The 17,210-nt window shown below is 39.1% G+C and overlaps 1 protein-coding gene across 4 annotated transcripts in view; it reads right to left on the bottom strand.

Moving 5' to 3' along the window:
• Positions 1–308: 308 nt before the first annotated feature.
• The window catches only part of VPS39 (VPS39 subunit of HOPS complex), a 28,015-nt gene continuing 11,113 nt past the window's right edge, over positions 309–17,210 (bottom strand). For all 4 annotated transcript variants that reach the window (XM_071744650.1, XM_071744653.1, XM_071744654.1 and 1 more), the window contains 16 exons: positions 16,257–16,377; positions 15,406–15,535; positions 14,032–14,174; positions 12,924–13,067; positions 12,337–12,478; positions 11,979–12,065; positions 9,122–9,195; positions 8,428–8,526; positions 7,268–7,385; positions 6,664–6,792; positions 6,080–6,182; positions 5,273–5,318; positions 4,540–4,689; positions 4,290–4,424; positions 3,618–3,709; positions 309–2,463 (listed from right to left, as the gene is read on the bottom strand). In XM_071744650.1, coding sequence (XP_071600751.1) covers positions 2,388–2,463; positions 3,618–3,709; positions 4,290–4,424; positions 4,540–4,689; positions 5,273–5,318; positions 6,080–6,182; positions 6,664–6,792; positions 7,268–7,385; positions 8,428–8,526; positions 9,122–9,195; positions 11,979–12,065; positions 12,337–12,478; positions 12,924–13,067; positions 14,032–14,174; positions 15,406–15,535; positions 16,257–16,377 — 1,789 coding nt within the window. In that variant the 3' untranslated portion in view covers positions 309–2,387. The remainder of the gene's footprint in view (positions 2,464–3,617; positions 3,710–4,289; positions 4,425–4,539; positions 4,690–5,272; positions 5,319–6,079; positions 6,183–6,663; positions 6,793–7,267; positions 7,386–8,427; positions 8,527–9,121; positions 9,196–11,978; positions 12,066–12,336; positions 12,479–12,923; positions 13,068–14,031; positions 14,175–15,405; positions 15,536–16,256; positions 16,378–17,210) is intronic.

Below are 17,210 nucleotides of genomic sequence, written 5' to 3'. Positions count from 1 at the left end.
ATTTAATGTTTTAAGACTTTCAAAAACATTATTCAAAAGAGAGAACATAAAAACGTTTTTAGTCGGATTTTGAGAACAGTCACAGGCATCCTAAAATCTCATAGAGTCAAAAAACAAAGTTGAGAAGTGAAGATAGTTCTCAGAGGACATGGCCTCATTTGAAATACACACATTGAAGCAGGGGTGATACTGGGAGCCCTTGCACTGGCACTGACTTCCAAGAAAAAGTGAAGACAAATATATGAAAAAAACCCAAAAAACTTACAGCATCCCAGACAACCTTAACTGTGCAATGACTGAAACACAAGGAGTTTCACAAGATTTATTACACTCTGTTGCTTTAGTTAAACCTGCTGGTATAGTGAGTAAACCCAAACCACATTATAAAAAACAACCAAAATCTTTACAGCACTAACCACATCTCTCTGAAAGTGGTGAAATGGAGGTGAGTGGAGGCACAACCTTAACTATGTAAGTAAGCACAAAGAAGATCCTCATATGTGAATACAGCTCTCCTGGTAGTGGATAATAAAGATAAAATAAAAGTAATGGTGCTAAACATAAGAGCAATATTGTTTATACCTGCATACAAAGAATACAAGGCCTTTTTAAATACCCTTCTTTTATTCTGAATGACCTGTAAACACAGTTCTCCCAAACCATCTTCCCTCTGTACCTGAACTACTATATAAAGATTTATACAGATTGTGCAAATCCAGTATAAGTATTTTTAAGCTCTCTTCTTCAAATAGAAGAAATACAGGGTTAAAAATATTAACACCACAGAATCCCTCTACCCAGCCTCTGCAGAAGGACATAAGTAGCAATACTGCCCAGGACATTCAAGTACAGCAAAACATTGGACCAAGAAATCCATACAAAAGTATGGCATGTGAAAAATAAATACAATTACATGGAAAGGGAAAAAAACCCAAACAGTTATGAAGGGAAACTATTAACATTGGCAAATGAAAGTGAATTAGGACTCATCAGTCTACAGCACATCTGTTCCTAAAAAGCACTCACACAGCAATTTCTTAAGTAAACCTATGATGTTAACCAAAATCCAGTTAGACCTTGGGTAGACAGACTTTATTCATCTATGTGTTCATTAAGAGGTGATATCTCAGAGTTACATGCCATGCTCCATACTATTTAATAATTACATATTTATAAGTATTGCTAGACCAGGATGCTGGGAGTCAGCCCCTCTACTGGGTTATTTGCTACCACTGCCTTTTTATTACCATTGCACAGATTATTTCTGCACCGACCCAACATTTTAATGTCCCTCATACTAACTTGCTACAGAGTAAAGTTCATGGAAAAATAAGTTAGACAAAAATATTACAACCTACAAGGAGTATGGTACAATCTAGTTCTTATAGCTAAGACTTCTGGCCCAAGACTTAAGAACAGTACCAGCCTGAGCAGAACACAGTTCTAGAGCATTTAAAATGGAGAGATGACAAAATAGTCTGGATTTTAGTTCAATGCTAGAGAGTGAACCAGAAACCAGAGAATTTATATACACAATTCTCAAGGACAGTTTAAAAGCTCAAGCAATAATTATAGGCCACTCCCTTTAGAAACTGCTCTTTGCTTTTTTGTACAAGTACAGGTGTGAACTTCTTAGAAGAGTCTCTGAGCTTCCACTCGTGCTGAGAGTGAATATATTCACTGCAAACATCACAATTCCATTTACAGCTCTCAAACTAAAGTAAGAAGAAAAAAAAACATGCTTACTAGTGGTATCTACTGTTTATCTGTCCCCTGTGGAACTTTTTATCAGAAGGCCAGGTGGTAACACTGAACATCAATAAAAAGATTCCTTTGGCCAGCATTTAAACATTCCCATTAGTGAGATGATAGTAAAATTATATTTTCTAGGTCTAGAAATAGGCACAGCTTTCCCTCTGCCAAGTATCTGGTGATCTTCATGCAACACTGACACAGCTGCAAAGACTTCAAAGGAATTTTTTGTTTTTGAGGAACTATTTACATACAAGGCCAAATCACAACATTGTCACCCTAATGAGGTAAGTTTTATAGTAAAATCTGACTTGAGGTGAACACCCAGCAGTTGCCTAACACCTCATTTGCAAGGTTGGAGTGCAGTACAAAACTCACTACAAAAAATCCAGTTTCTATTCTTCAGCTGAGTACTGAGAGGTTCAGTGTAGTTGCCAGCATTATAATAACATGGTTAAAGTCATTTTACCAAAACCAATATTGCCAGATAGGTACAGTCAGTCCATGAATACAAATGACTTCTACCCAGTGTAAGAGAACGTAGCAAAAAGCCTCAAAAATCTCAGAGGCATCAACTTCTTAAGTCATCAGTTCTGAATTTCATTTGCATGGTGGGGTTATTGACCATGACAAGGTCAGGTGTCCAATGTGTTGACTTCTTTGGAGCAGAAATAATGCACAACTATTGCATTGGGATATCGAGCAAATGCACTGTAAAGAGACAGAACACAAAAATCAGTTGTCAATAATCTGTTCCTTATTCAAACAAGAACATCCAAGCTGTGCAGATTCAGAAACATAGGCCTACATAAAATTGTTTTCTTTTTTAAATTATAGCCTGAATATTTTATCGAGAAAACTCGACAAAAGAATTCTACTGATTTTATATTTAAATTGAATTTAAATATAAATTTATATTTATATTCTATAAAAAAAAAAAAACCAAAAATATCTACTTTCATTTCTACAGTCACACTTGACTGGGAAGTCACTAATACCAAGTTACACACTGACATGCTTGCCCTTCAAAACCTTGCTGAACTTAACAACATTAGAGAAATCCCATCAAACCAAAACAATACTGCATAGGTAGATTTAAATTCTGATCACACCTGCTGCAAACTAACAGCAAAAAATTGAATATGCACAGCAGTAACTGTATTTAGAGACTTGTGTTCATTAAAGTGTTTTGGATAAAGCACCCTTCCCTATCACTGTGAATGCTACTGATATTTCAGAAAGGTTCACATCAAACAAATAATAAGCTAGAAATGTGGCATTTGAGAGGAGTTCAAAGAGGAAAAAGTGCAAATAAAGTTTGCATTCTATACTAGCTCATAATTGCCTACTAGCATTAGCAGAAATGTTACTGGGTACTAAGTGAATTAGTTCTCTTTTTAGATGTCCTAAGATAATAAGGATACAAAATGTAAATCAGCCAGGGAACCACAAAGCCATCAGATGTAGAAAACTACTATACATGTATCTAAGTCTGACATTTGTTATATCACCTTTCTTAATTCTGGTTAAGAGTAGAGTAGGCAGAGTTCTTAGAAAATTTTCCAAATCAGTCTAAGACATTTTCTAGAGTTATGAAGTGAGAAGTCTTCTAAGTTTCTGAAAGGATTTAGTTCTCTTTTGTTAAAACCAGGATTAAACTCCTGCAGTGGACTTCACTGACAGAAGTTGTGATGTTTATCCAGCCACCCACTTGACTGATGTAATTTGTAATTCAAACACCCCTCAAATGTCTCCCTCACACTGCTGTTCTGTGCACAGACACAATCTGAGTTTTGCAGCATTCTTAAGTGTACCAGATTCACATTTGGTTCAGCTTCCCAAGCCTAAGGCATCTACTCTCTCACCTGTTACCTATCTTCTTTTTACACACAGTGCACACCTTCTCCTCTGTAATTATGCACTTCACTTGCTGATGCAAGATCCGCTCCTCCTGGACCTAAAAAGAAAAATTATAAAATAAAATAAAAAAAAAAAATCTTACTTGAAAAGAAACACCCTATCACGGCTCCCTTCTAATCTATGAAACTAAAAACTGTCACAGCATTTATTTTTCAGTGGTTTACATCTACATTAGCAAGTTGTACTACACAAAAGCAGGTCTGTAGAGCAGAGTAGGTGATACTGAATAGCCAACACCCACACTATGTGAATTGCAGGATTTTCCTTTCAACTACCCTGGTCCACAGACAAAAGCTTCCTAACCACTAAAGGGTGTTCAGGGGAACTCAATAATCCAGTAAGTTTAATTTATTTGAAAGAGATCCAGCCTGTGAGTCTCCAGATTCATCCTACAATGCACACCAGAGTCCAGAGACTCACAAAGAAACACCTCAGCCAAACTAAACTGAATGTCCTTGCCACCTCCTGAAAAAATTTCAATCTACTTCATGCACCTGTGAATTTCAGGTGCACTACAGCACCATCTAGAGAACACCCATCCTGTGCAACAAATTATTTAAATACTGAGCATTACTTCAAAACATGATTTCAATAAATGACAGGTGGTGGGTACTTACCCTAAGAAACTCTGCGTGGAGAAGATTCTTGAGTACTTGATTAAATCTCTTCTTCTGAGCATTTTCCTCAAGGACTTTCTCTAAAAAGATTCTAATCTCACTTATCTGTGTATTTGCTGGGAGCAGGTTTATTGCCTAGAGCAAAAGATACTTATTTAGGAAAAACTGAAAAGGAACAGAGAACAAAACTGAATAGAAACTGAAACAACTCTAACATGGACACAGTTACAATCTCACACATCCTTCTTACCTTGGTGGTATCCAGCTTGCTGTGATGTAGTTCTAAAACCTGCAGAGCAGCCTGTAGGTTGGCTTGAGGCTCCAGCACCTCCATTTTTATTGGTCCCAGGCAATGAACACTTGGTGGGGAGAGATACATCCGGAGCAGTGAGAGATAGACCTGTGGCACACAGAGGGAAAGGTCTGAAACCACTGGGCTGGTAGAACCCAGCAGTGATACAAGGCAGCTGTACCTGTGCCATTCAACATCCTGAAATGCTCATTTCAACAGCTCTTGGCTTAAAACAAGAAAACCTGAGAAGTAGCAGTGCTGTTCTAGACCTTTTATGACTTGTATTCTACATGCAGGTTTTTCTAGAAAAAGCAGTTTTAGTTACACCTCCCTCATCTATCTTGCATAACTCAACCTTTAGAGAACAAGACTTGGTTTTTTAACCGTGATCTTTTCTGTAGATCTATGGTGAATATGCACACAGTATTTCGTGTTGTGAACTCCATCAGAACTTTAGCTACAGTATATATGCTTCAGTCCAGTGATACAGTAACATTCTCAAACACAATAAAAAAGAAAAGCAAAGAAAGCCCAATCATCTAGTAATTCCAAAATTTCAAGAGCTTATATATAGGTTGCTCTCCACCTATGCAAACCACTAACTCTGCAGAGCTTTAAAGTCCCTGAAATGGTATGAATAGTCCAATAAATCCTTACTGAAAAGGAAGATTGCAAGGGTGAAGCTACTTACATCTTTGTTGCCATCTTTGTTTCTGTCATAATGTTTATGGCAGTAGCTAGAACAGAGAAGAACCAAGTAAAATGCAGGGAAAGTTTTGGAACCCAGAGAATCAATCCACAGAAATTAACATTTAAATGCTTTGATTACTGAAACCATCCAAGTTAAATGACCACACATCTGATTCTGATCAAGCAAACAAGCTGAACAACAAAACCACCTCTTTTACTCCCACTTCTAATCAACTTAAGTTTTAATGGAGAAACTAAAGTTAATTTAACTGTGTAAAAAAACAGGGGTTGAGGGAGATGTCTTCAATCAACACAGCATAGCATAAAAATGTGTTCATATACACCTGCCAGTATCAGTTACTTCTATTTTCATCTAAGTACTTTAGATTTACTCAGAAGGCTCCCTGATACAATGCCTAGCAAAATGCTGTATCTATATTAGAGAAGATACTGCTAACCGAGGGAGCTTGACTTTGCATCTGGGGTATCATCTCAAAAGAGAAAGGAAGGAAAACAACATTAAGAAGTTGACATGCTAAGGCCAGGTGGAAAAGGCAGAGCTCACTGAGAAGTCATATTGCTCCACAGTGGAATGACAGAAGAGCATGAAAAGGTAAACCTCAAGGAGACAGCATCACCATCTGTAATGAACAGATGTTTGGGAGGGCCAGAAAGTCAAGAAAACAAAAAACCAGAAGATCCTGAAGGCTTACAGCATTCATGCTTCATATATAGCAAAATCTTACTACACATCATATCCATAGTGTACTGAGCAAACAAAATCCTGCAAAAACAAGGAAACCCTTACTTTTCAGCCATCTTGGTGTCCTTCAAAATATGAACATAAATAAACAAAGCTTGTTCATGCTTCCCCATACGACCCAGGAGCAGAGCACGTTCTTCTAGGAGACCTAGTGACAGCAAGTAGGATTAATCACTAGCTACACACAGAGATGACAACATTAGCTCCATTAGTGACCAGACTAACAGAAAAACTTTAAACTGCAGTCTGAGCACAGGTTAAAGTCACAGTAGATCTGTACAACCTGTACATCTATTTCACATTAGTCGCACTAACGTGTTATGTCTTTTTCATTTCTTTAACTCTTAAACTGTCATGCTTTTTTAAACTTCAAATCTGTTGAGCAATGTAGGCTCACCACAAAGTCAGACTAAATATTTTAGTGATGAGAGATGCCATAGAACTTAGGCCAACAGCTACAGGAATCCTGCACAGACTGGTAAGCCTAGGAAAAAGAGAGTTAGCATCCACACCAGCGGAGTACAGCTACAGATACACCTTCTGCTTCCAGTGAACATCATTCTGCAGTAAGTGAGGTTTTACTGTACAATGCTATAAGATAAGGTTTAACCTGTGGAAACTGAACTCACCATCAAAAGGGAAGTCACTTATCAGTCGACTGGGTTCATACCAGATGGACTTCTCTAGGAAAAGCAGAAGCTTTTTCCGGTAATCCCCCAAGTCTCCTCCTTCCTCCCCAGCAGGGACTGGAGTTTTATCTAAATGGAAGAAAACAACATAAGCTACCATATTACAGCTACTTTAGTACACTAGTACACTCATAAAGATAAATCATGATGAGGAGAAACCAATTGGTGATGAAGCTGATGATCCCATGGGCTGGGATTCCGGTGCACCCGCAAAAATCACTTCAGTTTCTTAACACACAGCAAGTCACTGGGTAAATAACAGATTAAGTTATTCAACACCCTTCCCTGCCCTTAATGTGCAGAACTCAGAAAACAGTAGCTGCCATTCCACTTAATCATGAACAAAGTGTCACTTGGTCCCTCAGGATCTCTAAAGAGGCAATAAACTGGACTTCCCTACAAACCCACAAGTTCTGTTGTTCAGTTCCCTCATCACTTGAGATACCTTCTTCTGCGTGGGAACAGGCTTATAACAATACACTGTGAAGGCTCCCCCATGTTGTCCCATGTCCCTGATCTTGCCATCAGAAAAGGCTAAACATACCTGCAGGGAAAGAACTGAGATATTCCTTCATTAAGCCCTGCACTTTCTCACAGTACAGCTGGATCAGACAGTTGTGGAAGTCTGCACCGGTTTCTTCCCAGACATGAATGATGTGTTCCTGCAATTAGATGTTCAGGTTCAGTGAGGGAGACTTCTTCTGGGAAGTAATTTGTTATAAGCAACAGTGCCATGCTTGCCTTCACCAAGCTTGACTTCAGGATTACACATATGGGCTGATTCCAACGGGATGAGGTTCAACACGGCCAAGTGCCGGGTCCTGCACTTTGGCCACAACAACCCCATGGGGAGCTCCAGGCTGGGCACAGAGTGGCAGAAAGGGACCTGGGAGTCTGGATTGCCAGGAAGCTGAAGAGGAGCCAGCAGTGTGCCCAGGTGGCCAAGAAGGCCAATGGCATCCTGGGCTGGCTCAGGAACAGCGTGGCCAGCAGGTCCAGGGAAGGGATTCTGCCCCTGTGCTCAGCCCTGGGGAGGCCACAGCTTGAGTCCTGTGTCCAGTTCTGGGCCCCTCAGCTCAGGAAGGAGATTGAGGTGCTGGAGCAGGTCCAGAGAAGAGCAAGGAGGCTGGGAAGGGATCCAGCACAAGTCCTGTGAGGAAGGGCTGAGGGAGCTGGGGGTGTTGAGGCTGGAGAAGAGGAGGCTCAGGGGAGACCTCATCGCTCTCTACAACTCCCTGAAAGGAGGTTGGAGCCAGGGGGGGGTTGGTCTCTTTTCCCAGACGACTTTCAACAAGACAGGAGGACACAGTCTTAAGTTGTGCCAGGGGAGATTTAGGCTGGATATCAGAAAGAATTTTTTTACGGAGAGGGTGATCAGGCAATGGAATGGACTGCCCGGTGAGGTGGTGGATTCTCCATCCCTAGAGACATTTAAAAAGAGACTGGATGTGGCACTCAGTGCCATGGTCTAGCAACCGCACCAGTGGGTCAAGGGTTGGACTTGATGATCTCTGAGGTCCCTTCCAACCCAGCTAATTCTATGATTCTATGATTCTATGATATTTAATGTTTCCTTTGCAAAACTTATAGCAAAGCCAGCATTCTCTGACACAGCATCAGGTTCCACCAAGCCTGGGAAACTAAAGCATTACTTGCAACATGTTGTACTGAATGTAAGGCACCAGAAGAGATTTCAGTTCTTACCAGATAAGGAATAGTCAAGCTTTTAAAATTTTCTATCAAGAAACTGAGGACTTTGTCTCGTGGCAAAGCTTCAACTTCTGGGAGGTCTTCTGTAAATATCTGTTAAACAAAATTTTATCCACAGAATGGTGATTTTCTTAATTTTTATTTTTTTTTTTAGTTAAGTGGCCACAGTGAAGCACCGAAGCCCAGAATATCACACATGTCCAAAGAGGAAGTACAAGAAGCATAAAAAAAATCTGAGCAGCTTACTCAGGTACTCAGAAGCTATCTCACAGTTGAAGGATGAACAAAAGATCCCTCCCCACTTCTGTCTTAGTTAATATTCTTACAGTGCCCAACACCTCCCAAATGGGAAGGTAATTCTATGTCAAAGGGAAAATAAGAAAGACAAATTAACACTTGATACTTGAATACTCAGTCAGGCTCTTGTATAAAAGGCATGACAACAACATTAAATGTTGTATCAAAGGTTCCCAGCTGCTTATTACAAGATAAGGTATTCCAAGAATGGAAAAGCATAGAAAGACTGAAAGGCTGTCCTGCTCATCCTACCAAAATAGTGAACATAAAAAGCATATACATATTTACATGGATTTAACATTAATACACAGCTTCTTACATTGAGCTTTCTTACTTGTATGCACTACACTAAGAATTCCAGTGGCAAGGAGCCTGTTTCAGCCACACTTACCTTCAGTCCATCTTCAGGAAAATCTCTTAGCACCCAGACAGAGTAGGAGAACACCAAGTGCAAGTTTTCTGTGCCTGGAATACAAGAAGCAGCAGTGCTCCATGTTACCATTCTAAAGATCTGCCCACTCACAACACCAGCAGGTGCTTTCAGAGCCAGCAAAGCTTAATTTATAGCAAGAACACAATTTGGGTTTTTTTCCCTGCTCAAGTCAAGCAAATAACACATTCCAGACTAGAGCTACAATTTCATTACTTTGCAAACATAATTTCAAACAGAAAAAAGAAGTAACTGAAACACTAATTGCCACCAAATGTAAGCAATTCAAGCAATTCAGACCAAAACCAAGCTCATCACATTCCAAAAGCCTTCCCATACAATTTGTTTTTATTAGGGTAGAAAAAAGTACTGCACTTTTCACTTGTGTGATTCCCTTCAGCCCACTTCCAGCCTCCCAGTCTAAGGACTTCTATAGCAAATGGCCAAATACTTCCTAACAAATAGTAGCATAAAAAAACTACATGACAGGTAATAACTTTCCAGGCTTTAAGGAAAAGTAGGACCTGCCTCTCCTAAAAGAATAGTTTCATTTGGACAACTTCATTCTCAAAATTTATTAAACATTTCAAAAAACATCACTATCTCTGCATCCTTCTGATCAGAACCACTGAGGCATTCACTGCACTAACAATGTAAGAAAGAAGAAACCCACACACAAACTGTACTAAAAGCAGCCAATATTTGCTTTTCTTCATCCCACAATATCATCAGGGCTAAGTTACTTTTGAAATATTTCAAACAAGCAGTATTTTCATCATGAGAGTATTAAAAAAAAGACTATGAAGTAAAACAATTAAAACAGCCACCACCAGAAGAGCCAATTTCAAACTTTCAGAAACTAAACAGTAACTTGGCAAATGGCACCAAGATCAAGTGTCTGAATTTCACTGAACTTCAATCAGCTTTCTGAATTAACAGAACATTGTATGGTACTGAGTTTCCTAGCTTAAAAATTTAAATAAAGGAAAGAAGAAGTCATGGGAGGAAGTTCTCACATGGAATAAGAGACAGAAGAGAAAACCCCATTCCTTACAATTTAAATATGAGCTATGATAGGAAGATGTGCTGCATAAAATTATTTTAACAGATAAATAATTATGTAATACAGAACCAATCCAATGTATAACTCTCCTATGCCTACACAGATAAAAGTATGGTTCTGATGGACACAGCCAATCACAGAATTAACAATTAATATTTGCTTTGATGTAATGAACAGTAAGTGTGAACACATGGCAAGTATCAAAATCAGATCAGTAATATCTACTCCATGACTTAAAAGACAATATCTACAATTCTGGAGAAAATTTTCTGTAATTACCTAAAAACTTTGTAAGAACAATTCATAAATGCCAAGAAACATACACAAAAGAGATGACAACAGAAGAGTTTTTACTTCATTCAGAACGTAGGTGAAAGCAAACCAAAACTACATTTCACTTAAAATTTTAAAAATCATTTTAAAAATAAATTAATTTTATTAGAATTTTACAACTACAAGAAGCCTTACCAAAGGGAGGGCAGAAGAAAAAAACGTGTAGAAATCCCATAGTCTGAAAAACCATCTTATTTAAGGGAATCCCAGAAATTACATTTATCAGTTAATCCAGGCAGAATGTGCAGTTCAGATAAACCCAGTGTATTACATTTCTGCTGCTTACTTAGGGGAGGAATCTGCAACTGAGACCAGTGTAAATTGTTCCATTTACTAGCAATAGTTAACTTTCTATTTTGTTTCCACTGTATTTCATTACTCTGAAGGGAACAGACCCAAATATCTTCTGTCATTTTTAAAGGGCTGAGCAAAAAGCATATGAGAAAACTGATTTTCAGGAGGTCCTGAAACACAGAAGCTCCAGAAGTCTAAAAGAAATTTAGCAAGCTGCTAAACTTATAACTTGGATAGTCCTCAATATCATCAATCTCAGGTAAAACAAATGAATAGCTGACAATTTAAATAAATTTACCAGGATTACAATAGTTTTTTAAACAAAATTAGAAGTTTTTTGTATGCTGAATATAACATATCTACACTTCTCTAAGATGAGTGACATTACCAAGTGAGTTAGAAAGTATAAGAGAGAGATCTGGCATAAACAGAAAAGGTCTCAATGTCACTGTAAATATCATCATTGAATAAACAGCAGCTTCTTCTCAAAGGAAGTAATTATAGAAAAATATCAAACCTTGCCAACAAGACTAGGAGAAGAACAAAATTATCTCCCTCATCAACTACTCACTCCCCAACCATTAGTGTGATAGATAAAAGAGTTGTGCATTGAAAAATAAATAATATTATTGGATCGGAGGCAACTATTCTCAAAAGTAGCAAAACAAAAAAAGGACTTGGGAGTTCACAATGAATAGTGAAGGTCATTATCTAGATCTACCTAAACAAATAAAACAAAAACTTCATATAGGATTCTTCATCTCAGGGAAGATACTACTACAAGCCCCAGCAAACGGAGGTTTGACTTCAAGCTGGGAAGCCTAACCTAGAAATTAGATTTTCCTTTGGTCAGTAATGGTAAATCAGCACTGGAAGAAATTGCAAAGTACTATTGCACACTTTGTACCAATGAAAATTTTTTATCAGAAATAGCAAAGTCTTCCAATAAGATACCCAAGTTTCAGCAAGGTGCTCTTGAGCTAATCCTTGAAATTTGCATTATGCTAGAAATCAGAGATGAGAAGGATGCCCTTTAGCTTGATAGTCTATAGGAAGTTGCTGAACAATAGAACAACCACCAAGCTCAACAAAAGCAACATCTTAAACTGATGCTCTCCTTTCACTCACCCAAATGCTGCAGATATTGTACTGTCCTCTCATGACCCTTCAAGGGTGAGTTGGCTTTCTTTGACTGATCCACCAGTACCTGTAATGCTTGCAGAAAAACAAGAAGGTTCATTATTTTATAATCACAATTATCATTCAAATTTGAGCCATAAAAAAGTGCATTTTTCCTGTTCTGCTACCAGAGACATGATAAATTTTTGTTTTAAATACACTGGTCAAATAGGTAATAGGAACAAAAACCAATTTAATCACAATACGGACTCAAAACCAGTCTCCTCAGAACACTTCTTGCTCTCTGAAGTTAAAACAGGGAATAACATGCTTGTACCCCTTCTCATCACCCCAGCCTCATACTTACCTTTCTCATGCAGACCTTTCTTCTCATAGAGTATAATGAGCTCACTGTATTTGTGTGCCTTCTTCAGTACATGCTCACTCTCCTCAATGTGGCAGTGATTGTTCTCCAGACGTAGCAGTGGTGCCACCAGTGCTACATTTGTCTGCAAGCAAAAAAGAGAGCACTTACACAAACTTCTAATGGGCACCTCCAAAAGCTTAGTACAAACCATGAGTTGGGGGGGGGGGGGAAAGAAAAAAAAAAAAAAAAAAAAAGCATAAGAAATGACAGCTTAAAGCAAAGCCCACCTTCATTTCCATAATTTGTTGAGACAGAAAGAAAATCTAGCAGAGCTACTCCTCTTCAATAACAGAGGGCAGCTTTCAAAACACTGTTGACAGCAAAAATTGTGTTCTCCTGTACTTCACAGTACAAGGCAATACAAGAAGCTTTCATTGGAACTTCAAAATACAGAGACATGGCCACATTCTCTTCATAGAGGGAGCAACCAGAAACAGACACATTGACTTTACTCCACCCAAGCTACTTCCTGACCAGTGGGAAAACTAAATAACACCAAAGTGCCTCTAGACCAAGCAGAAACTCACATGAAGGTAGCACTTTAACAGGGTAGTATCAATGATTTGTAGCAGCTTCTTTTTGGATTTGATTGTAGGTGTTCCCTCCATAAGAGGGGAGGTGCTGGACTGATGGTCAGAATCATTTAGCTTCTTCACCAGCTGACTTCTTTTCTGCAGGACATCAAATGAAATTTTAACAGGAAAAGGCCATGGAACTCTCCATCCCCATTCAGCAAATATAACCCACCAAAAAAAAAAAAAAAAAAAGATTAAAGAGATTAAAGCATTTATTAACTTCTTTTTTTCAACTGCTTAATAAAGAATTTTTATTGCTTCTAACTATTCAGCACATCACCTTTCCAACTACCTTCAGGTATATACATTTATTTTGCCAATTTATAGTTTTGCAAGATGTTCAGAGTCTTGGGAAAACAGAAAGAAACCGTGTTGACCTAAATACAGACATTTTAGAGAATTCAGGAGACATTTAGAACACTTGGAAAACTATTTTGGTTTTGAAACACTAGGCCCAAAAAAGCATCCTCCCTGAACACACAAGCTTCCTTTTAGTCTAGTAAGGATGGCAACAGAACAATTTACACACCAGTTATGACAAAATCAAGAGGGCAGGAAGGTACAGTACCTCCCACCTCCTGTTCTACCTTTTAATGAATGCTTAGGATCTGTCTCCTGAATTGGGTGCCCCCCACAATAGCCACCAAAACCAAAAGATCCAAGAGCTCAAAATCATCTTTAGAAGGCTCCTAGTAAAAAATAAAAGACTGCTCTTGTTCACATCTGGTGAGTAAGTAAACTTTCCAAGTCATCTTTAGAAGGCTCCTAGTAATAAATAAAAGGCTGCACTTGTTCACATCTGGTGAGTAAGTAAATTTTGTTCAGTCCTCCCCAAAGTCTCATGTGATGTCTTCCACATAACTGTGAGTCACCTCACACCTTCCAGTGACCCTGCTTTCTCAAAAGCTACTGCCAGAGTTTCCAACCACAAAGACAGCCCATGGAGGTCAGCCTGACAGAGCTGGAGCTGATGTGCAAGGAAGCAGTACACCCAAGTTAAGCACCAAAATAAACTAAAACTGAATAAGCCTGTTCTAAACCCAGAGAGACGTGCACTCACTTGAGTTAGGTAGTCTATCAGAGCTAAGTGTGCCTTCTCCAGCTCTGCCCCAGAGAGCCCTGGCAGGGGGTTGGGATACTGCAGCTGTTTCCTGTAATCTGTGGGCAGGAGGTCAGGATACAGACCCATCACATGAGTGGGATCTAAGCAAAAAAATAACTGGTATTAGTAACCATTCATAACATTATTTCTGGAGACCCTTCAATGGATGGAACCCTTGAGCAAGCTTGGCTTTCCAACAGAGCTGTTTGAAGTCATCTTGTATGCCCACAAGGTTCCAGATAACACAGTTTGCTTGTGACAGAAAAGATGCTAAAACAAGGCAAAAGAAGCAGGAGAAAGACTGTTTCAAAATCTAATCACAGTAAGGTCCAACCTGAGCCCTGGGCACACCTAGAGGACAAGCACTATAATTCTCTTACTGATCTTTTTACTATAATCCCAGCATTAGCAACTCTGACAGTAGGATGGGATTTCTAGGAACAAGCAATGTTTTAAGAGAAGATGTATGGTTGTTTTTTTGAAGCAAGAACTAAATAACTGCATCTGTAACTACTGAAGTTACTAACTAGTAACTATACCAAATACTGAAGAACTAAATAGTTACATCTGTAACTACCCCATTTTCATGGAGTTGAAGAAAATTCAAAATTACTCAAAGTATTTCAAGTTCTCAGTCCTTTTCTGTAGTTTTTCAAAGTAAACATGATATTAAGTGTCATCAAAACAAGTTCTAGGCTTAGATGCATGAGGGATGTGCTGTCATCAATAAAACAATCTCAGTCTTAAGCACTATTCTTTTGTACAGTCCAATCTCTCAGTGCTCCTCAAATACTCCTGGTACAAACCAGAAGATCAGCAACAGAGACAATTTTGACTTCCCAAATCACATAAAAGTTTTCTGACTTAAGCAGGCCCATTAAACAGGGAACAGTGTTAAGGGTCCTCAGCTTGGTCCCAGTTCAAGGATTTAGCAAATCTACAGCTGTCCCTCATGTTTCACTCCAAGCTACGAGGAGGCTTTTGGCTGCTTCTGAAACACCCCATTTCAAGGGGCTCTGTAGATGCTACACATGCTGTACAATAGCATATAACATACAAAATAGCCTACCATGCAAATATATCCTGCACAAAGGGCAAATTCATTGTTTAACTTAACTCTCTGTCTAAAGTTAATTAAGTACTATAATCAGTTTCATGAAAAAGCCAAATAGTAACTTATGCTATTTGCTATTCACAGAGGAGTGGTCTGCACAAGACACCGCTGTTTGAAAATAAAAACAAAGCAGAAAAAACTAAAACCCACACAACAGTCTGTGAGCTCCCTTTCATTCCTCCTAACCTGGGTATCTCAATGTGAAGGCAAACATTTACCTGTACCAAGCTTAGCAAAAACTTGCATGGATTCATCAAAGCGTTTTTGGCAGAAGAGGTTGAAGGCAAAGAGGTTCTTTATGTGGTGAATTTGTTGTCTCTTCTCACTATCTGAATCATCCTTCATTTCCTACACACATACAAAATAACAAACATTAAAAACCCTTGGGCCTTATAGATGAGAAGGAAATACTCTAGAGACATAGCAGAATTATGCTTCAGAAAGAGGAAGAAAAAGTTAAATCTTCTAAGTGAACATTTCTCATAGTAATTCTTAGGTGCTTACTGCATCACTGAGATAACCTGGAAGGTCTGAAAGCTGCCTCTGGTTATCTATACACTCACTCTATCACTCTTCACTCATTTACCTTTTCAAATTTTTTTCAAGTTAGCAACCCAAAATGCAGTTAATTCATTTTAGTATAGTTCCAGGGAAGTTTCTGGAAAATATAAAAATTCTTAAACAGGTAGAGCACTATAATTAATCACACTGCTTCAGCATCTCTAAGAAATTTTTATGTTTTTGGAATAAGGTGGGGGGCCAATACTAAAAATCCTGGTCACAGGCACAACTTCAAGAACTTTTTACAAGCAGCCTGAAGAAACTGACCAATTAAACAGCTGAGAAAGAAAATCTTTCACATACAGGAGGGTACCTCAAAATCTAAGCCATAATAAAAAGATGGCAGCACAAGACTAAGAAGCTACAGAGTTTAACAGTTTGTGCCAAGTGGATAGCAGGGAGGTTAAGTTCTCCAGCCTAGCTCCAGTCAAACAGAAGACAAAACATCCTTCTCTGTACTGCCACACTAATGCATCCACTGCAAACCCAAAGGTTTTTGAGTACTTACTGCCAACTGCAAAGCCAACTCAAACTGCTTGTCCTGCAGAAGCTGCTGGATCTGTGTGGCTATGGACACCGGAATGAGCCGCCAGACAAAGTGATTACTTGCCACATATATAATATTTGTGCTGTAAACAAGACAAAAAGTTCAGTTACTAAGCTCTGGCACTGAGAAAAAGGAAATTACACAATCAATCAGATACAATATTGCAAAGCAGAAAGGAGAAGAATGCATCTCCAGTGTTCAGAAAATCCCAAGGACACTCAGCTCTGTTCACACCTCACAATATGGCCTCAACCCATACACTGATAAAATACAGTTAACTGCTTGTCCTGGTTTGGGCCAGGATAAAGGTGATTTTCTGTCTTGTACTTTTGCTTTCAGCTCAGTCTCTTGTGAGTAGCTGCACTTGCTGAAATTAACAGCAAGTTTCTCAGGCAGTGTCTGCTCCTAGGACTGATCCCACTCCATGTTTATAGTTACTGCTAGAGACTGGTGTGCAGAGCCAAGGGCACTGCTCAGCTCTGAGGAACATTTTACCCTCCAGAAGGAATAAAGAGGTCCCACCTGCAGCCTCCTTTGGGGAGGAACAGACAAGATAGATGCCAGAATTGACCAAACAGAGAATTCCATCCCATACACCTCATACTCAGGATAAATTTGAGGGATCACGAGGGCCAAGCCAGCTTCCAGTTTACAGCTTTCCAGCTTCCTGCCCTTCCTGCCTTTCCTGCTTCCCTTTCTTCACCCATTCCCTGTTTCCTTCAGCATCCTGGGAGGATTCCATCCATTCCTCTGCCTGTGGTTCTGATCCATCCCAGCCCATATCTGTCTGTTCCTGCCTCCAGCTCCCGACTGCTGCTGACTCCAGGATTCCAGCCTGGACTTTCCCAGGGCTGCCCTGCAGCCTCAGTGGTGACGTGAGAGTTATTGGGGGGAAAGGAGGGGAGGAACATGGTA

This window comes from Heliangelus exortis, chromosome 5 (assembly GCF_036169615.1).
Source record: "Heliangelus exortis chromosome 5, bHelExo1.hap1, whole genome shotgun sequence".
NCBI lineage: Eukaryota > Metazoa > Chordata > Aves > Apodiformes > Trochilidae > Heliangelus > Heliangelus exortis.
Note: the sequence above shows the minus strand (reverse complement) of the source record. Positions and strands in the feature narration are given on the sequence as shown.